This window comes from Anomalospiza imberbis, chromosome 7 (genome assembly GCF_031753505.1).
Source record: "Anomalospiza imberbis isolate Cuckoo-Finch-1a 21T00152 chromosome 7, ASM3175350v1, whole genome shotgun sequence".
Taxonomy (NCBI): Eukaryota; Metazoa; Chordata; class Aves; order Passeriformes; family Viduidae; genus Anomalospiza; species Anomalospiza imberbis.
Genome location: NC_089687.1, coordinates 18,535,434 through 18,561,873, shown reverse-complemented (window position 1 = coordinate 18,561,873; position 26,440 = coordinate 18,535,434). Strand labels below are relative to the sequence as shown.

Genomic DNA, 26,440 nt, shown 5'->3' with positions numbered 1-26,440 from the left:
CAACTAATGGTTGTATTTCAAAACATTTCTCTGGATTGCAAAAAGAAGAACTCACTGAACTGCTAGCAGTAGAGATATGAAATCAGTTTGCATAACCAGTTGCATCCTGAAATCCACTTGTAACCAGGACTTCTGTGGGGCTTTGAGCAGTTTAACTATTCCATACCTAGCATTTCAATTAAAAAAAATAAAACAAAATTTTAAAAAACTAACCAAGTGTCTTTTGTTACCCATCCTAAACTGTGCTTTTAGTGGTTAAAAGTAACAAGTTTGCTTCAAGACCACCAGTTTTAGAGAACCTGTTTCATTGAACAAGTCAAAACAATTAAAGTAAGAAAATATTTTGCACTTTCAGCAATAATAGGTGGAGGGGACGGAAAATTTTAGTGTCAAGTCTGGAAATTTAAGTCTGACATGAACTTCAGGACTCTATTTCTAAGTTAGATCAGTAAGTGTATGGGAAAGTATTGTTCCTTCTGATACAGGGTGATATCTTGACACTTGAATTTAAGAGACAAAATAAATTCTCCACATGGGAAAAATTTAAAGCATCTAGTAGGGTTTTAGTACACATGAAGCAGTTAAAAGCCATTTATTTCTCCTCTCACAGATAATCCCTACTAATTGCTCTAGTTTTAGAAATACATTTTGTGGGAAAGGATAATGAAGCCTACTTGTCAAATTGCTCATGTCATTATTTCACTGCAGATTGCAAATACTATAGCCAGACCTATTCCCAGCATGCTGAATATCAGCCTACAGAAAAGGACCCTTGCATAAGCCACTCTGACCCTTCTTGCTAGTTTCTTCTGACCTTTCTGACCTCATTAGACTGGTATAAAGAAAATAAAGGAGCTGTTGGGTACTCTTGATGGATTAGAAATAACAAGAATGTGTCTAGGACTTACTTAAGTACTAAACCAGACCACTGAATTATAATGCTTTTCCAACAATCAAAAGGATAATAGGGATAGTGATGAAGAAATAGAGGTAGAAAGAAAGAGATTCTTAAAATATTGTGAATAGTATGTTTTTTGGAAATTGTTCATCAGCATCCTTAACTACTCATTCTGCTGCCATTTTAGGTGGTTGATTTTTTAAGGCCCCATTTGAGTGAGAACAAGTATTAGAAACCAATGGTCCCAGCACAATTATTTTGATTAACCATGAATCTAACTTAAGCACCTTTCTGAAAGAGGGCTTTAATCTCCTCTGGCCAGATTTATTTAATAAATTCTTCAAATTCCCAAAGGAAGGAAACTCTAGAGGATAGAATGCAAGTCTCTGAATTCCCTGTGTCACATTTCAAACACTACATCATACTATCAACAAAATCTGTGTCTTACCAGACAACAGGGTAGAGATACTATCAAAGTACTTATTCTTTACATATTACATACCTTCTCCAGTGGAATTACTTTGGGTTTTTAAACTGTCTCCCAGCCCTGAAATGGGCAAGTCATGCATTTCTATAGCTTACGTCATAAGTACAAACCTACAAATTAATTTTGCTCTCTGGATAGTGGATTTTGTCATCCCCAGTAAATAGTTATTTATTTAATTTTAGTTAATACTGGCACCTGAGCAAAACTTTCAGAAAGGAAAGACAGGCCACAACTTATAACACAAACACCAAGTACTACAACATAAATTTTACAGCAATTGCAACACAGGACACTTCTTCTTATCTTTTTATTCTGTATTTCTAATTTCTCGGTAAAAAATTGCTATGAGGGAATTCATACTCACAGAATTCTTCCAAGTTCCCATATATTGTGATTTCTAATTAAAAGCTCTTGAACTTAACCACTGGAAAGTATTTATGGGAAGAGAAGAATTTTTCCTTTATATGCTTAACTACTCCTAAAAGAAGACACTACTAGATAGGCTGACCTCAGCCAAAGGGTTCAGGCTTTATTATGCTATGCATTAAAATGCAGGCACCATCACATAAAATTAAATTATGTCCTTTTTAAAAATAAGACTATGCCGTCATTTGTTCCTGAAATATCCTCTGTTCAGCTGTCCTGCAGTTTTATAGATCCTGACATGGGAAAACTGTTGCATTTGTGATAGTGGTGATTGTCCCCTTCAGAAATTTATAGCCTTTGATAAATCTCTGTATGTCTCACATCTCTCCTGCGCCAAGTGCACAATCCAGCCCCAAGCCAGCACCACTGGAGAGGCTGCAAACACTGCATTTGTACAGGAACTCTCATCAGGCTTCATCTCCAAGAGCTAAAATGTCTTAAAGCAGCCACTGAATCCAGATACCCTAATACTGCACAAAGAGCTAAGTTAGATGACACAGTGGTTAAAAAACAACTTAATCAGGTTGCTAGCACAGATTTCACGGTTGCTGTATCTGGGCAGCTGTCCTAGTACAATTGGATTAGTGATTTATGCTGTCTCCCCACTCTCCCCATTTTGAAACAATGGATTGAGATTTGAACATGTAAATTTTTCATCCTCATCACTCTTCAGACCTTGTGAATGAAGAGTCATTTCAAGACCTGTAGAAGGGATTTGGTTTGTTTTTTTGTTTGGGGGATTGTTTTGTTGTGGTGGTAATCTTTTTTTCCCCCTTTGTTGTTAGCCAGAGATTGTGGTGTAAAGATACATGGTGGACAAGGACCTTTTGTTTGGCTATTTAAAATAAACAAAAAGAAGAGCCCAACAAAAAACCAAACAAACTCAAAGCAGAATTGCAGTCGGCTAGCAATTCCTTCCTCTTACATGTGATATGGGTAAAACATGTTTCTTCAAAATTGTGTTTGTCATCTTACAATAGGTTTCAGCATGGATTTTAAGCATTTTTAAACACAAAAGGTGCGGCTGGAAAACTGGAGTTTTTTTAGTTATGTTCTTCCAAAAGTGCTAATCAAAATCCCTGCAGAGATGTAAAATATAGCATCATGTTTTGTACCATCAAATAGTACAAAATGAAATTAGACTTGTATAATTGTAGAGATATATGCATGTGAATAACTACTACTGCACTACTGACCTTGTGATCTCAAAGAACGCCAGTTTCTCTCAGGAGATTTTTAGATCTCTGAAATCATGTTTTCAGTCTGTAGACATTTCCTTAATATGTCCTTTAAAAATGAAATTTATGTCTCATTACTGTTAAAATGATACCAACAAAGTCTTAGAATTTCTATCAAAAACGATGTGATGCCATATGCAAACTCACAGAATAAACAGAAAATTATGTTCGTTTGCAATGAAACCAAGTTACCATATTAGGGTGAAAAAATTCAGAAGAGCATATTGATATATAAAAAATAAATGATCATACAGCCAGTATGCACATTTGATTTCTGGTACATGTGAGGTACTCCTGCTCTGACACAACAGGGAGTCTGAAAACCTTCCTGTATTTCACTGAGCAGGGCAAAATTCAGTAATTGCAAGGACAATTAAACATTAATCCTGCTTACCATGGCAGGTGACAGACTTGCCATCTGTTGAAGTCCTTAAAGTGAGGCTGGATATCCTTCTAAAATACATTTTTGGATATAGTTTTTGGAAAAGCAAAACAAAAAAATCCGAACATTTAATCCATACTGCAAAATTGTGGTCATCATATAGAGAGAAGGGGCTGATGGCACAAGGCAGTGAGTGACAGCAGCTTTGCCATTAGAGATGCCTGTTTGTGTCATGGTTTAACCCCAGTCAGCAGCCAAGCCTTGGGCAGCCACTCACCCACTGCCCCACCAGCAGGACTGTGAAGAGAATCAAAAGGTAAAAGCTGGAAATCTCATGGGTTTAATAGGGAAAGCAAAGGCCACACATGCAAGCAGAGCAAAACAAGGAATTAATTCACTGCTTTCCACAGATACGCAGGCTCAGTCATCTCCAAGAGAGCAAGACCCCATCAAGGGAAAGGTTACTTGGGAAGACAAATGCTGGTACTCCAGATGTCCTCCCCCTTTCCTCCTTCTTTCCCTTCTCTCTATGCTGAGCATGATGTCATGAGGTCTGGAATGTCCCTTTGGTCACCTGGGGTCCCCTGTCCCAGCTGTGCCTCCCAGGCACCCCCAGCCCCCTCTCCAGTATGGCCATACAAGGAGCAGAAAGGGCCTTGGCTCAGTGCAAGCTCTGCTCAGCAATAACAAAACAGCTCTGAATTATCAACCTGTGTTCAGCACAAACCCACAACACAGCCCCCTACCAGCACTGTGCAGAAAATTAACTGTACCCCAGCCAAAACAAGCACAGTGTCCCTTTCCATTCTGCCCCCAACACTTGTAATCTGGATTTAAAATAATGTAGGAATCCTAACTTAGTTGGTCTTAGCTTTGGTACAGACTCCAGTTAGACCTCTGATGATTTTCACATTCTCCTTCAGCACAGCCCATAATTCTCTGGGCATACAGCTCTTACATATTGTCTTAGCTATGATCTTGAGAATCAGGGCTGCAATGCTTGCTATTGTGACATTCTGCTTAAGGGATACATAAGAATTTTTAGGATTTAAATTATTTGAGGAAAAAAAGTTTTTGATCATGACACAGGAAATGTAGGTGACAATTAAATTCGGCATCATTAAGGCAAACTACATTAATTCCCAAAAGCATTTAGTAGAGGTTGTTTCACGCGAGTAATTAATATTTCTTGCCAATACTACTTTAAAATGCCAACTACTGCTGCTGTTTGCATGTATCAGAGTGTACACAGGTGGACATAGAGCATCCAACTCCAGCTTTCTGAAGCAGGAAAGAAGGTAACCAAAAAACATTTTCTTTTCTGAGGTATGCAAACAAATGAGTCTATAGCTAATATAATAACACATGACTGAAGTGCTGGTGCACAGCATGCTGTGCAGTATGGATGAACCTGAGTGGGCTGTATAAACCTCAAAGCAATAAACAGGCTACAAAACACACGTGGGCAGAGAGGAGAAAATGGAAAATATAGGAGACATAGGGAGGTGGCTCCATTATCAGCTGCAGGATACATATGATGTTGCACATGGGAACAGTAAGGAAGGACTGCAAAATATGGATCTGAACAGATTCACGTCAGTTCTTAGTAGTCCCACAAAATGCCACGATAGACTCTCATGGCTATGGTAGGGTTTTAGTAATTAGCAGGCAATCCATTAAGTTATGAAAAATAAAATTTAGTCTCAAAAGCCTCTATTGTCGATTTCTCTGTCCTTCATTTATGTGAAACTAAAGATTCCTTCACTCTACAAAGCACAATAAACAATTCAAAGTATAACACTTCATTTATCTAAAGACTACCAAAGTCACCCCAATTAGAACAAAAAAAATAAAAAAAGTAAATCCTTTCTTGAAGAACCTATTTTAACAAAATTTTATGAAAATCCAGGCCTGGCTCATCTGCAAGCCGAAATTCTAGACAAATCACAACATTTAATGCCTTCCTTGGGCACATGCTCTGACCCAGCACCTCCTCTGCTGTGTTAATCTCATTGTGAAAAATGTATATTTAAAATGCCAACTCATTTTTATCTGAAATGTCACATTTTGTCATCTCTCCTAGCTGCTCTTCTGTCTGTCTGCAGAATAGTCTCATTTTTTGAGAAAATTCTCACTTCCTTAAAGGCAATGACAAGATGAATTTACTACAGCCAAAAGCATTTTTGATGCTTATTCAAAGTCCAAAGTTTGGGTAGCTTTATTCATACCATAGCCCACTGACTTGTAATGTTAGTGAAATTGACAGAGTAAGGGTTAAACGTAGTAGCTTAGAAATGAAATCATAGGAATGATTTCTAAACTGTATGGGGGTGGGGGGGTTTGGTGGTGGCCATAGCAGGCAGGTAGAAGGAACAGGCCTGGACCTGCAGGACAGCCAGGCCTTGGGAGTGAATGATAGCCCTGTTACAGTGATTGTCCTAACCAAATCAAGCATGGTCTTCACCAAATCAAGCATAGTCTTCAGCAGATCAAGCGAATCTGCACCTGTGTGGGAATGGGAACTAGAATGGAACAATATAAGTTTAATAATTAATGTGGGGGTGGGGGGGGACTAGAAGGGGTTATAAGCTACCGATTCGGGTGTATCGTTGAAGCCCAAATCTGGGGTCTCACCCCCGGGCTTCCGCGCGCTTCAATAAAACACCTTCATATACAATCAATTTTGATTGTGTGTGGATCCTGACGCTAACAAAATAGATAAATTGACAACAAGTCTTTCCACTGCAAGCCATTATAAACCACACTCTGGTAGGCATACAAATACTACACTATTTTAATGCACTGTAACTACTTAAATTGTGTTACCTTCTTCCTAAGAACATACAATTGGGCCTGACAGCAAAGGTAAAAATTTCTACTAATTTTAATAGTAGTGTAACAATGAAACGGTATCTCTGCTCCAAAACTTTTTATGTCCATTTCACACTAATCACTTAAAACTAAGAATATTATTTAAATAAAACAATGTGTGAAAGATGAAAAATAGTAGTAGAAGTCAACGGGTATGTTCCATTTTAAAAAAACAAAAAAGACATATGACCACTTTTTGGTAAAATGTAGGTCACCTATGGTTGCTATAGTAACCACTGCTGAACTATTGCTCTACAGATGACCACTGCCTATGGCTGCTTTCTTTGCTAGCAGTGATACCTCAATTAATATAAGAAAGAGTTTGGAATTGGCATTAGTTTAGTAGCAAACATAACTCCTGCTTAAACATTTTCAAAAGCATCTCCTAATGTCTTTGTTTAAATAAAATACTCAGATAACCAGCTGATAACACACAAAATCTACTTTTCAGTACTAATCAATCTGTTCTTTGTCTGTATCTAAAGCCTGGAGTTTCCAAAATGGAGAGGAACAGCCTTACAAGAAGTTGCAAATACAAAAAATATTTATACAGTGCAATTCACTAAACTCAGAAATTCAACAAGCACTAACACTAAGTTAAGCTTCACAGCAAGTCCTGTGACAGTGTATTCAGTACCTTCACTCCAAGTGGGGGTTAATGGCTTGGCACATTATTATTTTGCACACAAGCACCCAGTGAAATCGACTCATGTAACAAGGCTGGAGCCACAGATAATAACAGTTGAAGCCTCACTTGGGATGAAGTCATTGAGTCTTCAATCACTTTGATGGTGAAACTCCCTTTCTCACCACCATTACTCTGGGGCATACATAGTTGAGGATGAATTCATTAAAATACAAAAGACTCCACATTACAAAAAGAGTCTTAATTGGCTTTGATAGTGAACTGGGAAATAACAGGACGACAAGCCAATGTCCTTGATAACTGCTAACTGGTTTTCCCCTTCAGAACAGTCATATCACTATTACGTAAGTTCAGACTAAATGAGCTGCTTATCTTCTCTCCATTTTTTGTTTGGTTTTTCTGTTTTTTTGTTTGTTTGGTTGGTTGGTTTTTTCTTTTTGGTTGGCAGGATTTTGTTTTTTTTTTTTTTTTTTTTTTTTTTTTTTTTTTTGAGGTTTTTTTTTTTTTGCTACAGGTATTATAAAAACTCTGAAATACAAACTTTTGAGGACTGGATGCTGCCCATATGCCTTAATGCTGTTAGCACTACAAATACATTGTGGTAGGGTAGTATCAGTAGTCATACAGACCACCAAAAATGCTGCATATTTAGTGAACAAAATACTGATGATCAATATTATTGAATACCTTCTGTGAAGAATCACATCCCCTCACTTCCTTTAAATTCTCGAAAGCTCAAAATGGACAAATGAACTGGTAGATGAACACAAGACACCACAGCAAGATTGCTGGGAAGCCAAATAGACAAACCCTCACAGAACAGAGACAGCACATGAAAGCTTTAGAATCAAATAATTAATGTAAATAAGAATGTAAAATTTGACCACTGAAGGCTGGTAAGACTGGAAATAGAGATAAAATACAGTTGCATCTTTCTTGGAAGCATTAGAATGGTTTCATTATGAAGCACCAAGAGAAAATAGTAAGTTCATCTGCTTGTTAAGTCTGCTTTGCAAGCAGAACTTCTAGTCTATTAAAAAAAACCACAAAAAGACCAACCAAGCCAAACCCCAGAGAAGGCTGTTCCCAGTTCACTGCTAGAGACTTAAGCTCAGCATGTTCATACAAACAACAGCTGTATCAACTGATAGAGAAAAAACCTTTGAGCTGGCACAAGCCCCTGGAAGGAGCTTCCTATAGAAGATTCACTACCCATAGTATCTGTGTCGTTATGTTGGAGTTAACTCCCCTCAGTCATCCCTACTGCTAAATTAGTGCTTGGCTAAATCAGAGCAAAGAACAGAGGAGCAATGTTCAGTAAGGCGAAAACACTGCACAATGGCACCTGTATTGAGGGTGCTACAGACTGAAACTAGTTATGAATGTCACTGTAATGGACAATCACAGAATGGTTTGGTTTGGAAGGGGTCTTAAAGACCATCTAGTTCCAACCTGCCACCTCCAGGCAGGGATGCCACCCATGAGGATGAGGTTGCTCAGGGTCTCCCCCATCCAACCTGGTCAGTAAGACAACATACTCTGTCATAAGCATGGAAGCTAACTTGGCTTTAAATTTCAAAACATCTTTAAAACCATCTTTACAGAGACTGGTAGGAAACATTGTAAACTAGTATGAAGTGAAGAATATGTACTGATCATGGCACTGGATGAGGAGAGAGGATATCGCAATAATCTTTCTGAGGCTTCATTTGCTTTGTAAGAGCACATAAAGCAATTCAAAGAAAGCTGCTGAAGGCCACTGGGACTCTCACTAGGAATAAAAGTAAGCATTAGGATACAGCAGTCAGGAGAAAGCAAGCATGAAACTTTTTTTCAGACAAAAATGAATCTATTCATAGTTATAAACTGGTAACAGAAAAATCCATTTTCCCCTTCTTTGTGATTTGATTCACCAATTATTTCCCTACAGAAGCTAGTGTAATGGTATCAGGCCACCCACAGCTTTCACTGGTATCCAAATGTTGTCATAATGCTTCCTTGTACCTGAAAAAAGGGACAGCTACTTTTAGTACCCAAGACATCTTCAGGCTTTTTTACCCTTAGAAACACATTTTAAAATTTTGATCTTATTTGACAAAGACCACGGAGCAAGTCTTCACTAAAATAAAACTCACCTACTGCCCAATCTTATCATTTCTCCAGAGAAGGATTTTATCTGAGACTAGCTGAAGCTAGAAGTTAGTTGAAAAGAAAAACTTCTGAAATAATTTGAAAATCTGTGAACTTAGGCATGTTCATCTCTCTTTGTCAAAAAAGCCATGGTCATCATGATTTTGTATTTCTAAAATTTCATGCATCGGCGGTGAGAGAAAAAAGAAACTTTGTATTCTTTGACTTTATAAATGAGACTGTAAAGTTATTAAAATTATTTTGCATATTGTAATAGCATCTAGAGACAGCAACTGCTATAAAAAGTCTAAAACCATATGCTAAGATATGATCTGGTATAATTTTAATTCTGTAGAACAAATCAAGTACAATATCTAACCATCATGGTTAATTTTTATCCAGTCTCACAGACAATATTGGATCAGCAAATAGAATCCCATAGATTGTGTTAGCATCATTCTGAACTAAGAATTGCTGGCAAAAGATGGTTCCAGACCCACTGACAGTGCACACTCCTGAATACAGACCAGGCCTCATACAAATATTCTGAGTGCAAGGTGCTTTTCTCTCATAAATGCAGCACAGATACAGATGTGCTGCAGAATCAAAATCAACACTTCCCAGTAATTTTCTAATTTTTTTTTTAATATGTTCCAAATACATCAATGTAGTGAAAGAGGATGAGTCACTTTCAATGACTAAGAATTTGCAAACTCCTGGAGCATTAAATTCCTTTGATCTTTATAAGCTGGCTCATTCTCACTCTGTTCATTAGCACCCCCCCCACCCCCTGCCTCCTTTTCCCAGTTTTGAGCCAGCCAATCTGTAGCCCTTTCTGCAAGCTGACATATTTACCAAGTAAAATCTGTTACCACTGCTTTCCTGCTCTTACTGAAAAACACTCTGTTGCTTGTCAAGCTCCTCATCTTGGGGAACCTCCTTTCTCTTTTCCTTCACACATGACATAGTCCACAAGCTCTCTTCCCACCCTGATGAGCTCTTCATTAGCTCCTCTCTGTATTTCCCCAGTGACCACAAACTGTTCACCTGTGCATTCTGTTAATTTTTTTTTCACTCCCATCTAATGTAATTTCATCATTAGTTCCAAAGTACCATCTTGCTGATGACTCACAAAAATTGCCTAATAATCTCAGAAAATAATCCAGTTGTGTTGCTTTGAACCATGTCTTGATAAGTACCTTTCTTTAAGGGTAAACCTGGGAATGTCAATACCTACATGATTTGAAAAATAAGAATGTCTTAAATTGTAAGCATAAATTATCATTAATTTTCCAGATAATTATTTGGCAACTGTAACAGGGCTATTTTCTCATCTGTTCTGTTTGAAAAATTAGTGTATGTGGAGCCTGCCACAAACAGGTATCCACATTTAGACAGCAATTTCAACACTGATTAGTGAAAATCATCTTGATATTTTCACTCTACACCTTTGATGGAAAAATACTTTACAGCTCCAAAAAATCCTTTAGTGCTTGATTCTTTACCAATCAAAAAATCACAGTTGTCATAGAAACAGTAAAAACTGAAGTCAGTCATGACATAACAACACAGCAATGGAACATGTCTGCAGGCTCAGGTTTTTGTGTTGGAGATATTTCGATGAAGTTTCCCAAATCTAACAAAGAATATTATAACAATAGGTATTAATATTGTTTTTCACAATCTGTTCAGAGTCTGGAAAGTAATAGCATTTATCACTCCTGCTTTACACACTGGCTACATTAAACAGCAAACAGACTCTTCTCAAACCACTCAGTGCAAGCTTATCCTGTAAGGGGATTGAATTTCTCTGATCACACGTCTTAGATAGCCTGGAGGGGTTTTTGGTCAATGTTACCAGCATTCCTGAGATCCCATTTTTGGTATTTTTAAGCTGACACAAACCACTTTAATAACCTGTGTTGCCATTAGTTTCTGTCTTTTAAAAATGCTGTTCAGAAAAAGACTTCTATCTGCAGGCCTCTGTCCCACACAAGATAGTTCAGCTCCATTCCAAACATTATCTTGGGCTTTTTCCCTATTCCAAACATTATCTGGGGCTTTTTCCCTATGACATGAAACTCTGTAAAATATAACTCTACTCCTGACTAAGATAGGCTACAAGAGTCTTACCCTCTCCATAACCAAGAGCTAAATCATAGACCAACTTCAATTCCAGGGTTCTTCCTGCCTTTTATTGGAACCACTTGACACTTCATAATTACTCAGTGACAGGCCTGCCTTACTGCAAATACTTGCCCTTCAAGCAGAGATTACCCTGCTGAAAAGAAAATAGTCATAATACACTGGAATATTACTGGACTGGCCTCACTGTAGGTGAGCAAACTGATTAGCTGAACTACAAGTAACACAAAAAGCAGCGATGTGGAAGTACTCAGATCTTAAAACAACCATCTCAGAAGCCTTGAATTAAGTGTTATGGAGAAATGTAAGGGAGTTCTTTTTTTTTTTTTCAGCTGGTTTCCTCTGATATATTGTCCCTCTGAACCTTTAATTTATTCTTTCAAGATAACTAGGTACACATATTTTGAATAGAAAGCAAACAGGTATTTGGATTCCCTATGTTTTCCTAGAATTGCCTTAAATAAACTCTGTTTTATTGTGGTAGCATCTACGAGTTTCCAGACCTGCTAAATAACTTCAGATGCTCACACCACACCCCCATTCCCACCCTGCTTAAGGATTACATTTAATGATAGGGTGAGCATACTTGGTGTGTAACATGCTTCAGCAGCCTACTGAAGTTTAACTGACATTATACACAGAGAAACTTTCCAGCTGCACCTAAGATAAAGTTTGAGACAGCAAAATTTGCCTGTTAACTTCACTAACAGTGAGTTTAGGAATTAAAACCAAAGTGAAATCCTGATTCCAGTAAAATAACCAGCAAACAACCCATGAGTGAAATAATAAACTTTTTTACAAGGAACAAAGAAAAAAAAAACAATTCAAATCACCTTAAAAAGAACAGCATGACTTATTTGTTCACTGCATTATACTTTAGGATTCTTAGTAGAAGAGTACCCGATTCACACAAATCCATAAACCTCAGTGGAAGAGATACAAATATATTTCTTCTGTTACCATAGTTGGGACCCCAGTCAAAAATATGTATTAAACCCTGTAGCTTCTCTCTCTTCAGTTCTATGGCATTCTGCCACAGAATTAACATTTAAAATATCACTCAAGGCTTCTGTATGTTTTTAGCACAATTAGTGCACGTGTGCATACATATGTACACAAGCACATGTACATATGTGTCACTTAAAAAGCACATACATATATATAATTCTGCTTTTCTCACACTATAAACATATGCACACGTGTACACATGCATGCAGATTTCTATCTTTAATTCTGAAAAAGGCAATTCATTTCCACAGATGCCACTGAGGAAAAGAAAATCAAGATAAGGCTGCTATAGTCATTTAATTAATTTGGATATGCGCAACATTTATTTTTGTATAGGACAGGCTACCACAGGAAAATAAATAAAAATATAATTGTATAATATTGAGTATTAGTTATTAAGAACAGCCTTAATCTACATGCAGCTTATAAAATACTGTTATAACATTCTACTATCACAAAGACTTACTCTGTACTGACATGGTTTACTGGAATTCATGACATAATAGAGGATTTTAAGATTGCTTTTGTGTGTCTCAGCAGTCCCTTAGAGAAGAAATGAATCTGCATATGTATTGACAAATAAGAGTGGGAAGAATTTATATGAATATTTTTAGATTTTTTTGAACAGCAGAATGGCTTTGGGCACACAGTATGAGACCAGACTTCATGGAGTATGTGTACCGAATAAACACATTACTTCATGAGGGGGTAAGAATTTTACACTGAACTCAGATGAGGCTAGAGCAAACATCTTACATACTCTAAAAGCCTCCTATTTTATGTATAGTATATAGTAGTGACAAGAGAGTTGTCTGAAATAGCAAGGTGTGTTTTCTTGTTTTGCTCCATAATCAAACATTATGCAACCCAATCCTACAGATTCCTCACAGAAAAAAAAAAAAATCTTTATTTGCAAATATTCTTACTGGTTTCCATTTTACACCTAGAGATTTTTGACTGTCAATAAATTTGGCATTTGGGTTTTACAGAAGCTGATGACTAATAGAAAATAACCACAACAGAGGACAGGAATCTGAAAACCACTACTATCAGAATCTGGTTGTAAAGATATGTGTTCTAATAGAACATGAGAAATTCCAGAGCCTCTGAAAAATCTTAAGTAAGTAGCAATGTGTTACAGTGCTCTTTCCAATAAACCCATTCTTCCTATGTTAAACTGTACTGTAACTATATTATAAATACTCTCTCAGGCAGAATTAAAATTTTGTTCCTCTGTTTACCCCTGTAATGAGTGAAAGAAAATGACTGAAAGCTGTATGGCTGCACTGGCTTAGGTGGCAGGATGACTGATCAGATTCTATCACAGACTGTGTGCACCACTCCCAACTCTGAACACACAACGCCAAGCAGAGGCACTGACCTCCAAATTAGTTACTGCCAATATTCCCCCTTCTCCCAAATCATCACCCAAAATGGAAGACATTCTCCTATATACTTAAAACATGTCATACTAACTAGATGTGAATGATAGAACACAAACATGGAATTTCCTCTGAAACTCACTCTGACATAAAAATTTTCACAGAAACAATTACCAGAGGAAATAGTTATTTTTTCAAAAATAAGTACTTCCTCACAGTGCCAGCATTTAAATGTAATAAAACAGATAAAATACCTCTTACAAAAAGCAGAAAGCTTTCACTGTATTTCTAACAAGTAAAATGAACCTTTCTCACCTTGTATAAGACACAGTATCATGCCTTACACACCCCTTTAGTACTTACGAGTAAAATGATTAGAAGCAGATGGATGGACATTACTTGCACTGTCAGCACTTTCACTGCTAGAAACATCATCATCTGATTCCCACACACATGAACAGGGTGAGGTTCCACCAACTTCTTCAAACTTCCTCTTTAAAATTCCACTCATTGCTGCGATGCTGTCACCATGCACCTGCAACAGGAACGGAGGCAATGAGGTACTGAAACATGCACCTACTGTGCAGGTCTGACAATTCATTTATCATTAAAGAGTTCACCTATCAGTCAGATACTACCACCTGCAGCTAAATGGCTCCTTAACTAAGAGTTTTAAACAAATTTTCCAGGAAGGAATCAAAAAACCCACAATCTATCATCAGTATATTTAACATCTCACTGACTTTAAGACAGAAGGTAAACACTACCTGTATTCTACCAATGCAGATAATTCCATAGCCAATATCATACATAAATATATATATTCAGCTATGCAGCAAATTTAGGTCAAGCATAATACTCCAATGTAATTCATCAAAAATGGACCTTTATATAAAAATTAAAAACTTACTTGGCACCAAGAAACATTAAGTTATATTTTATTACAAAAATTGTTTTGTAATAAATATAGTTCAGAAAAAACCTCATTCTTTCTTTTGATTTAAAATAAAGGTCTGATTTATGTAATTCTCAGTACTAACAAATGCCTGAAATTGCAATTAAATTTGAGAGCTGTATGAGACACTTCACATCTTTCCAGCCCAGGCCCTGCGTAAACAGTTCTGGCTCATTTTGTTATTTTCATTTACTCAGAAGTTTCTTGCCTAGAATTTTTGAAATTCAGATATGAGTGAGTATTGGCACACAAATAGATTATTTCCATTCACACAAGCATCAAAGGACTGGGTCCATCCTTAAGAACCTGACTTTCTAATCACATTGCCCAACAAAGCCGGAGTCATGTTCAACATTCCTTATTGCTTCCCTTTCATATATTACAGCTGACCTTTGTATCTCCATTTATGCAATACCAAGAAGAAAAAGACCAAAATATTTTTAAAACAATTTTTAGATAATTTTAACATATCTGATAGGTAGCAACATTTTTTCCTCTATCTTTAATTAAAAAATTGGTTACTATCACACTCATTACTGATTAATTCGTACTGCAGACTGAAAATTAATTCTAAGATCTCAAGTTAAAAGTTACAGATAATATCTACTCTCTGACTATGCTAATCAGTGAAATGCTGCTGTAAATAGCTGGGGAAAAAAGGCTGATGTTTGATGCTTTTAAGCTTTTAGTTTCAAAAATTCTCATCTGATGCCACTTGCCTTCAGCTTGTGAAGCTGCCAATTCAATTCCTTTTATAGCATAGTTATTTCTTCCAGTAAGCTTCACTCTACCTTTATGGATATGTCTAATTTAGAGAAAAGATTTCAGTATAGATGTGGAATCCTGACATAATGCTAAGAACAGATGCTGCATAAGATGATCTTCAGCACCAAACTTGTTTGCATGCAGAGCACAATAAAAACTAAATAACAAATATATTAGGGTTTCATACAGTCAGTCACACAGACGGATTTAAATACATATGCTCACCACGATGTTCTCAGCTTGTTTTACTATTTATGAAAAAAAAAAGTTTTCCTGAAATGGATTTCTTCAGGCTAAATGTATGACTCAAACAGAAGTTGCTTAGATCTCAACCTTTGCCCTTTTGTCCAAAAATGAATTACTATAAACTGCAAAGAAAGCACTTTTATTCTGAGGACATGGAAAGGAGAATTTAGCAGCACTTCGAAATAACCTTTGCAATAATGTAGGAATGCATTTTTATGAACCAACCTCTAATAAAAACACATTTACAAAAAAGAAAAAATAGAGATAAAAGAACCAAACATGCATACACTGAAACCCCACAATTATAAAGAATCACCCTCCAAGCACAGGTTTTAAAACAACTCCTCTGAATTGTCCCCCATATCCTCACTATATCTCTTGCCAACCACCTTTTCCATTGTCTCCTGCAGTGCTTACAGCACTGAAATTGTGAAATCACCATTATTTCCATGGCAACAGCCTGCAATATCAAATCCACAGGATTATAGCTTGACTGTAGAAGAGGGTAAAGAAGCAGCTGGAGTGTGAGAAAGAAAATGCTTACATTCAAACATCTCAGTGAAGAGAGTGAGAAATGAGCTGACAAAGACTTTATCGTACAAGCGAGACCTAAGTCAAATCCATGTGTGCACCCACTGAAATTGTGGCTACAGGAGTCATGAAGTTCCAGGCCCAAAGAACATAAGTCATGACTGCACTGCAAGGCAAACCTAGTATCTGTGATCATCATGAGTGCGCAGCCAGTCAGAGAGCAAGAACTCATTTCATACCCTGAGATGACTTCCAGACAAAAGCCCTTTTGTCAGAGACTGTCTCCCACCAGTGAAAGCACACAGCAACTGGATGACTAAATGGTATCTTCTGCATCAGTAAAGTCGCTGCACATAGTGAGAGTGTCAACAGCCACAACTGTTCCCAAGAAGGAGGAACAAATGTTTTTTACACCAAAGGATTTTAAATTTGCCTGGTTTTAGCATAGCCTACAACTGCAACAAGTGCCACAATCTGGTAGCAGCAAAGCCATTTCATTAAGATAATCTGTATACTGAACCATAACAAATGGGTCTTAGGATTCCTGGAAATGACAGAGGTTAGCTCTACATGACTAGCTGATCAAGATAAGGTACAGGAGGTACAGGGATACTGCAGAACCTGAGTATCACCACAACACAAAGAAGGCATAGCTAGCCATTAACATATATTTAGTGTGACTGTTGCCTGATTTTTGTTCTGAATCTCTTCCAGGAAGATTACTGATGAGGTTGTTTGACGAACTAGTTGTGATCAAATTTAGGTGTTGCCACTTTCTTGAGATCTGTTGATTCTAATCTCTCTGTTATCAAGTCTTCCCAAGGAATATGTTACATGGGGGAAAGGAGACACTTCCATTACTCAAGATCTTGGCTACCACAGAGAGAGTTTAAAGAGTGTCTAAAGCTGTTTGTACACACTATGTACCAGCAGGAGATCCCTTCAGAATAACATCTGTATAAACAGATGCTGCTCCATAAGCCAATATACTTCAGGAAAAAGCACATCTGCACAGTAGTGCAAAGGCATGTTCCATCTGATAGCCTTATTTACACAGGCATCCTGCAGTACCTGAGCAAGATCCATATCTCCAGGAACTAGGACATAATAAGCACGAGACACACAACCCAATGCTGTTTATGAAAGTGTGTGATATATCCCAGTGGAAGACATGGATATATGCCAGAGACCATCAGGAATAAGTTAGTCATATCACTAAAAACTTCCTAAGTGCACAATCAGGGAACCAGGACAGAGAAGTCAACTGAGTTTTTCTTTGTCCTGTACTATAACTACAATTGAATAGGTAAATTCAGATTTTGGGGAATCAACTGAAGCAACTACAGTCACAAAGAAATCCAGATCCAATCTCATTTGAACAGAAGATCCTAGAGGTAGGTCTTATGGTACAAGGCACCAAAGACTTACACAAGTCAAATGTTCAATACATGAATGGAAAGCAAAATTATAAATAAATCCCATAACTGATAGAAGGAATTGTAAGGGTAATGTCACCAAGGAGCGATACAATTTTGCCACCACAAGTCACTTAGGGTATGTGAGACTACCATTATATAGGATGAGAATACTCTTAAATACACAGAAGTACTTCAGTAATACGTATATTATGAAAAGAAGTGAGCAAATGCATATAGGTGTAGAATGCAGTACACTGAAGCCCTTATCTGACTATAGGAACCAAACAACAGCACATGACTAAGAAAAACAAATGGATGGTCAATCAATATTCTTGGACTTCCACTAAGGCACCAGTGAGGTTCAGCCTTCAGAGTCTGAAATATAACTGTTGGCTACAAGTAAAGAGATCTGCTATATCATATTTACCCATTTGGTTAAAAAGGGTGAAAGCTGGCTTGAAAGGTTCAATTAGAAACAAACCCTTCTAGATGACTGCTAAACAGCTGTCTAGTAGCTACAGTTGATTTGGAGCAGCATCCTTCCAATTCACACAAGTGAGAAACAAGCAGGCACTGGAATCTTTCCTCTTTGTAGATATATCCTTCACAACAAAAAAATCCTTGCACAGAGATGTGTTATATCATCCTCTGCCATCCTTCTCACCGTACTTGTGTGGCATTAGTCCACAGCAAGGCAAAACAAAGTGGAAACAGAGGAAACAGTACTAAAGCAAGGAAAATAAGCTAACACATTGCTATGAGCTCTAGGTCAAACACCAATTGCCTAACACAGTTAAGGACTCTTCAAGAAAGTGACAACTTGACACAGCCGAAGCATGTGATGGCTATGGGCTGTGAGAAGGATGTATCTCTCCTAAACACCCCCATCCATTTTCTCCTCCTTCACTTCCTAGTTTTCCTCCACCCTGATGAAACTACTCCTACAATGAGATCATGTAGCCAGTTCTCTAGCTGCAGGTATGCTGACTGGCGAAGCAAGTCCTCAAAGCTCCATGGCAACAGGCTTTGCCTTCCTACGACGCCAGATACCTGGCAGGCACCCGATATTTAAAAAATTCAGAGGCAATATGTTATTACTAGAAGATAAAAATTCCATGTAAATGTGGGAGATATATTTCACACTGTCACAGTACTATCTGGAACCTACTAAGTAAAATAATATAAAAAGCCTGGCTCGTTTGACTTTCTTTAGTACCTAGAAAAGCTGGAAATTTTAGAGAAACTTGGTTAACAACTTCATTGCAGAAAACCTTTAGATATCTTCTTTAGATAGCAGGTATCCCCAAATCCCAGTGAAAGGCCTAAAAAGAGTGATGTTAGAATTACTTAGTGAGTGGACAGGTGACAGCACATTCATTACCTGTGCTCCCAGAAGAAAATTTTTCTTATGATACTGTGGTAACATATGCTGCCAAACTCATTCTAGAAAACCTAACATAAGTTGCCACATCCTCAGTGTCTCACTGACACCCATGAACAGTTTATATACTGGGCATGATATTCTATACTAGAGAATATCCCTTTGGCCAGTCTGGAACAGCTGCCCTGGCCGTGCCCCCCAAGTTCCTTGTGAAGCTCCTCACTGGCAGAGGGTAAGACACCGAAAATTCCTTGACTTGAACAAGCACCACTTAGCAGCAACCAAATCAACAGTGTGTTCTCAATATCATTTTCATACTGAATCTGAGAAACACAGCACTGACCCAGCTACTAAGAAGAAAATTAACTCTGTCCCAGGCAAAACCAGGACAAGTCGCCAAGACAAATCCAACAATTTTTTCATCCTAGCCAATGTTTTCAAATAAATGTTTTGCAAAACTCAGTGCTATAGTATACAGCTCATACAACATTATCTGGGACACTGAACAAGTATGGAGCATACCTGTGAAGAAATAAACATCAAGCATGTACCATATGCAGTAACTATTAAAAAAAGATATGAAATAATAAAATAGAACCCTATTTAAATTATATATATCCTCATGATTTATAGAAAAGCCTCACTATGGAAATAAGTTATTGACTAAAACTATGGAAAAATCAAGAGAAAAAAAAGCTCAAGAACACATTGGTATTTGGAATGGAGGAGACTGGGGAACAGGGTATAAGAAATCCAACTACTTATTTATTTGGTTTAGTTATGAAACCTTATTCTGTACTAATTTCCTGTTGAGTCCTGATTACATTTCATGATAAAATCTACCTGAATAAAAATTATTATCTGAAAATGAAACCAAAAATAAACATCAAAGGTGGGCATTAAATAAATAACCGTCCTATGTGTCACACTGCATTTTCCTTGTCTCAAATGTATCAACTGAAAGTACAGAAAAAATTAAAGTCTGTAGCAGCAATACAGATTCACTTTTGAACATAAAACACTTTTATGCAAATCACTACAAACTGAACTGCAGAATACAGAAAACAGATGTTACACATAAAACATTACTGCAAAGTACTCATCACAAACAACACCCACTCACTGACCAGTCAGCAAGGACTATAACATTCTAGGGAGACTAGGCAAATAATTTCACAGTCAAATCATGAATATTGATGCTCTCAAGTCAAGATGTTTGTGTTATTTGTTGTGATTAATACTCTTTTTTAATTTAAGTCTTTTTCTTAGCCTGCAAAGCTTCATTTCTTTAAAGACTTTTTTTTTACCTGCTAAATAAATGTCGGCAGCAGAGATGGTTATGAACTAATCAAGGTGATTGCCTGGCTCCATACAATGCACTGAATTATTCTGCTCTTTGTGTAACTGACAGTTTTAAATTTGGGAGGGGAGGGGTAATCAAACCCAAAAGCACCTACAGTGACATCATCATTCACACAAAGATTATTACTTGCTTGTGAAAATGACAATTCACGTTAGGAACTGCATTAATGCAGACAAAAAACCATTTGCATGAATGCTTGCAAACAGTGAACAACAGAGGTTCACGAACATGAATCAAACAGCTGTTCAGAATTCAAATTAATGTTTGCAATACATGTTTTGCTGTATTTGGCAGCTCTAATCATAAGCACCAGTTGCCAGAGGTAGGCTCTGGTAGTTTCAGTACTACAATCTGTAAAATTTACAAACACATAGCAAGCTAATTCCACTCAAGAGACTACACTGTATAGGTACAGGGAATACCATTAGTATAATCTTACTCATATATTTTTGCTTACAGCAGCTATCAACTTACACAAATGTAAAATAGGTAAAGTCTTTCTCTCCTCGTTTACTTCAGCCTAGCTAAATCCACAGCGCAAGTAAATCCTGCAGGATAAGACTGCAGAATTCAACCTAGGGAATGTGTTCTGGCATTGCAAGCCAAATCCTGCCAAGTCTGCTCTTTGCAGTGTTTCTATACCATCACTTTACAGTACTCCTGATTTCACACTTGAGTACTAATCCACTAATCTTCTAGACTGCCTACACATTGTTGTACACTCTAACATATGCCACCTAGCTACACTGGCAATGAATTTAAAATGCAGAAACTACGCTGACATATGCTCACCTCTCGCATCTACAAGCGATACAGATGCTGATAGATCTGGCTCCTTTAGTCTTCCAAAAGATCTCATATGGTCCTACATGAACCAAGCATGCAAATATCCCCCTCTTCATCACTCAACACAAGAATCCTGCATACAGCAGCAGTGAAATGGCCTTCTAATTCTTAGCTACATCAATTGATGTCAACAGTTGAATGAAATGCTTGTATAACTCAGGCAACAGAAGAAAATTCTATGCAAGTTTTCTTAAATTTTCTCTCAGCATGCTCCCCAGAGAACAAAGTAAAATGAGTAAGAGGCAGTATTAATTCAACCAGGAAGCCGGGACCTTAGCATTCAGGTCTCCAGCAATGAAGGTGCAACCTGGTAGAAAGGGATTCAGAGGAATTCAGCAAGAGGGCCTTCCTGTCAGTATGAGATTTGTCCACAAAAGCTGTTTGAGCTTGTATTTCATTTATAACAATTTTGTAAGCTTGCTACAGCAAGCTTTCCTTCCCAGAGGAAAACAGGAGATTCAGGAGAAAGACATCCTGAAGCTGGGTCACAAACTCAGGTTCATAATGCCTAACCTCCATATAAGTCATCTAGGACACTATTAGCAGCACCTGTCAAAGTCCTTTCCACAGTCTTCAGGTAACCCTACTGAAGACCTGGTATTGGGTACTTCTCTTCTAGGTTTTGAGTTTCATGATGGAATTTCATCAATTAAAATCCCTTCACCTAAAATCTCTGCAGAAGTTCTTCTTTTACCCTTTTTAAAGAAAAAAAGAAATTACTACCTGTATCCCAGAAGAAATTTTCAAGTTTGTATGGACGCTCCCAGAAAAGACTTACTACTATTGGCATTGACTGTATTGCTGGGCTGCCTGCAGCAAAGGTCTGGCCAGGAGAAGTCACAACTCTTTCTAAAACTGAAATGTGGAAACAGAAAAACACTGCTACAACAGTAGTGAGTCCGACTGACTTCTAAAGATACACATAGTTTTAGAGCAGAGTGAGCATGTGGGTGATGAGAAGAACTGGCCTGTCTGTTATCTGGACTACCAACACATCTTTACTGCACCTCTTTACAAAAGGACATACAACATTTGGCTTGCTTAGCACCTTCCCAGCAACAGGAATGAGGTTCTGAGATTGGCAGCAGTGTATTTGGCACAGCAGCTTCGCATCATGCTGCTTCCAGCTGCAAGAATGGCAGAAGGGTGCAGCTCCGTAATGAAGACTGGAATGATATCAACTTCCTGAGTGCTAGAAATAAGTGGCCTTTAATATAAATTTTGCCGAGTATAGCCCATGTAATAATACTAATTGGCTCACTGCATCACCTTTTCATACTATTTCAGTGCTGATTTTCCACGCTGTTCTTTCACAAACATCAATCTTGCACCTCGGCTGCACAGGAACTGCACAACACGGCAGGGAATCTTGTGTATATCCTGCCAAAGTACAGCATGGCCATGACTGGTACATGTCAGAGGGGCCTTCTCACCTGTCCAGCCCCAGAACATGTCAGTCAGCTCCCTGTTACATGCTGCATTAGCACACAGCCTGGCTGCTCCTTCACCACTGCCATCAAAGCCACTAGAGAGGGAGCATGAATTCAATAGCTCTCCTCTTCTGCCCCACGTTCTCTGCATCTTGACATAGGGGGTAGCCATTCTCTACTCTGAAACATGCTTTTCAAAAATCCAACCAACCAAAACAAAACAAAACAAAAACACTCAATGTGTCCAAATTCCGAACATCGGAACTCCAAGAGCAGCAGCAGCATGAACTCGTAAGGCAAAACCATACTGCAGCATATTTGCAAAACTTGCTCTGAACTAGGTTTTCCTCTTTTTTCTTTATTTTTTTCTTCTAAAAATATAGGAACCGACTCTTCCAGTTTAACTGTTGAAGTACTGAGGGATGTGTGCACATGTCCAAGTGGTGACAGGGAAGTGCAGACGCAAATTTTAGGTAAAAAATGACCAAATATTTCATACCTTGTTCTGGCCACAATTTTTGACCATAATAGTACTACTTCTGTGTGACAAGAGAAAAAAAAGGACTAACTTCAGGAGATAACAGTTTAGAAACAAGACAACTAGGTATTTTGGAGGTTTTCTGCAGAGTGGCAAACATGGTAAGATTGCCTTCACCTTGTGGTCTGGTATTAACTGTACAGCACAGAATTCTCTTCACATACGAACAAGCAATGCTGAAAATCGCTGGAAAAATCTAGCCTGGCAGAATTCTCAGCTCATCTGTTTGCAACTTGCTATAAAAAAAGCTATACCAACCCAGAAAAAAAAAAAAGTCACAGTACTTCCTCCATGTTATCATCACTATCTTTCACAACCTTGACATCACAGGCAATATGCAACAAACTTCCACATTACCATTTTTACCAGATGAGAACTTCCACTTCTATATCCAAAACCCAAAGGATTCAAACTGGCACAACTTGGCTACCACTATAAAATGCAAAGATGTACTTCTACCACTGTATCACACCTTTACTTCCTCAAATAATGTTTAGATTACTTATTATCTACAAATAATTTAAATTACATACACAGGAAAAGGAGCTTTAAAATTAAAGCAACTCAGGTTTGTCCGCCTCAGTTGAAAACAAATTTTTCTCAAGAAGACTCATAGAAAAGTTTCAATAATCCATTTAATTATCTGCTTTTGCAATATGTTGACAGTCTCATATATAATGAAAGATGCCTCTTTCATTATATATCTATTACATATATTATATTATATTGTATTGTATTATATATCTTTTCCTCTCATTTGTTTTCCTGGGTTAAGAACTGTCTGGATGGATGGGCCCAAAGAGTGATGGCCAATGGTGCTGCATCCAGCTGGTGTCCGGTCATGAGTGGTGTCCCTCAGGGATCAGTGTTGGGCCCAGCCCTGTTTAATATCTTTACTGATGATCTTGATGAGGGGATTGAGTCTATCATGAGTAAATTTCCAAAGTTAGGTCAGGGTGTCGATCTGTTGGAGAGTAGGAAAGCCCTGCGGAGGGACCTGGACAGGCTGGATTGATGGGCCAAACCAGGGGCATGAGGTTCAACACGACCAACTGCTGGGCCCTACAAACTGGCCACAACAGCCCCATGCAGTGCTACAGGCTGGGGGCAGAGTGGCTGGAAAGTGGCCTGTGGAAAAGGGCCTGGGGTGCTGGTAGACAGTGGCTGAGGGAGCTGGGGTTGTTTAGCCTGGAGGAGGCTCAGAGGGACCCTCCAGCCTGCAACTTGCTGGAAGGAGGGTGTAGCCAGGTAAAGGCTGGTCTCCTCCCCAGGCAACCAGCAGCAGAACAAGAGGTCAGTCACAGTCTTAAACTGTGCACGGGAGGTTTAAGCTGGACATAAGGAAGAATTTCTTCACAGAAAAGGTGATTAGATATTGGAAAGGACTGCCCAGGGAGGTGTTTAAGGAAAGACTGGGCTTGACACTTAGTGCCATGGTCTAGTTAACATGGTGGTGTTTGGTCATAGGTCGGATTCAATGAACTCAGAGATCTTTTCCAATCTAATTCATTCTGTGATTTCAAGTAACCAAAAGCAATTATTCAACTTTCACTTTAACTGACTTTTGGTACTTGTGATGTCAGTTAAAAATGGATTTTAGTATTAACTTGCAGAGGATTAATTATTTGTATGTGTCACAATACCTTGTGATATTTTAAGGTTATCTTTAAGGTACTTCATAACAGGAAAAATGCCCTTTTCAATGATGATTAATGAATCAGCATATTGATTAACACATGCTACCAGAAATCATATATATGCCATCAAAATAAAAGAATACGAGAGGTATATTTAGCCCACTATGAAAATGTTTGTCATTTGTTCTGTTTTCTAGGCACAAGCAGGAAGTCATCCAATAGGAAAGAAGCAGAAACAGAAAAAACTGGTATTTTTCATTTATATTAAACACCAGCTAACAACAAAACAAGTTATGATATGTGGAAGGAATAAAAATTAAGAGCTGGATTAAAAAGAGTAGTATGATAGAATATCCCAGGTTGGAAGGGACCCACAAGGATCACTGAGTCCAGCTGCTGCGGGTAGTGGTTACACATTCTTAACTAAAAATAATTAATTATTTAAAAGATGCAATTGCTTAGCCATGCTAAGTAATTGAATGCTATTTCTTTCTTGTAACAAGTTTTTTAGTGATATAGGTTTTGGCTTTTGCTTAAGGAAATTTAATATTTTACTTTATATTTCAGTCACCTACACATACAACTGATAAGGAAGCATTCGCTAATAAAATAAACGAAAGAAAATATTCTTTCATTTGCAGGTATTTAACTTACAAAGTCAATGCTTAAGCACATTTTCTATCATAGACTTCCCTTCTTATCATAGAATAAGCCTGTATCTTCAAATATTATACAACACCTTACCTGCATCACCACCACTAATTTTTTAACCAACTCTCTACCTGTTTTACAATTCTTCATCTAGTCTACCTCCCACTCATATGCTCCCTTCTCAGCAGGGTCTCCAACCAAGGCTAATGAGCTTATCTCATTTCCACTGAGCTGGTGAATGCTAGCAGCAGCTGACAGTGAATGCTGGACAGAAAATGTGAATCTGTAGTTCAAGCAGAATACCTGAATCATTAGAGAACTTTAAAACAAGTGGCAGCACAGTAGTTTTATTCAGTATTTTTCATGCTGTCATTATTAAGTAGTAGATATTTTTAGCCACCAAAAGCCAAATCCATCTGCAGCAGCAGCGTTTCCAAGGAGACAGAATAATTTAAACACATGTGGAACTACATCTCTGTTTTCATCAACTACTCTGTTACTGGAGCACTTCTGAGTCAGATTTCTCATTTGATGAGGGGAAAGTGATTTGAATACATGGATTTGAGCCTGTAATTTAACAGCTGAGCTTATGCTTTCAGATACATATCCATTACCTACAAATAACAAATGTTAGGCTACAACTCCACTATTGTTCAGTCAGTGCTATTTACCAGTGTTTACATTCCAGTATAACAAAAAAACCCAAACAAACAAAAGATACAGTCTTTCAGAATAATTTTTTTTAATCACTGACATTCACTGCAAATTACTGATTTTTTTAGCAAACATACCAGGTTCCATTTTCTGAAGAAATAGCTAGGAAGAAAGGACACCACTCCCGATGGTAAGGTACATAAGTAAGTAGACAGTGGACAAAGATTCTTCCAGTCTTTTTTAGCACTCATAAGAGTCCTATTGGCTAGTTATAGTTTTTCTTTATGGCACAAATTTTTAGTATTTTTAGGTCTGCTTTAAGAGAATTCCCTCAGTGAATAAAACAAAAATGGATTCATGCATTTACTGATTTTAATCTCTGGAATCTATTAAAACTAAATTCCACCATTTT

The 26,440-nt window shown here is 37.7% G+C and overlaps 1 protein-coding gene across 6 annotated transcripts in view; it reads right to left on the bottom strand.

Moving 5' to 3' along the window:
• The window catches only part of CSRNP3 (cysteine and serine rich nuclear protein 3), a 99,672-nt gene that overhangs the window by 54,124 nt on the left and 19,108 nt on the right, over positions 1-26,440 (bottom strand). For 5 of the 6 annotated variants that reach the window (XM_068195743.1, XM_068195744.1, XM_068195742.1 and 2 more), the window contains one exon: positions 13,977-14,148. In XM_068195743.1, the coding sequence (XP_068051844.1) occupies positions 13,977-14,124 (148 nt within the window). In that variant the 5' untranslated portion in view covers positions 14,125-14,148. Of the gene's footprint in view, positions 1-3,007; positions 3,099-13,976; positions 14,149-26,440 lie in introns of those variants that run through there. The other variant, XM_068195747.1, reaches the window with a different exon arrangement.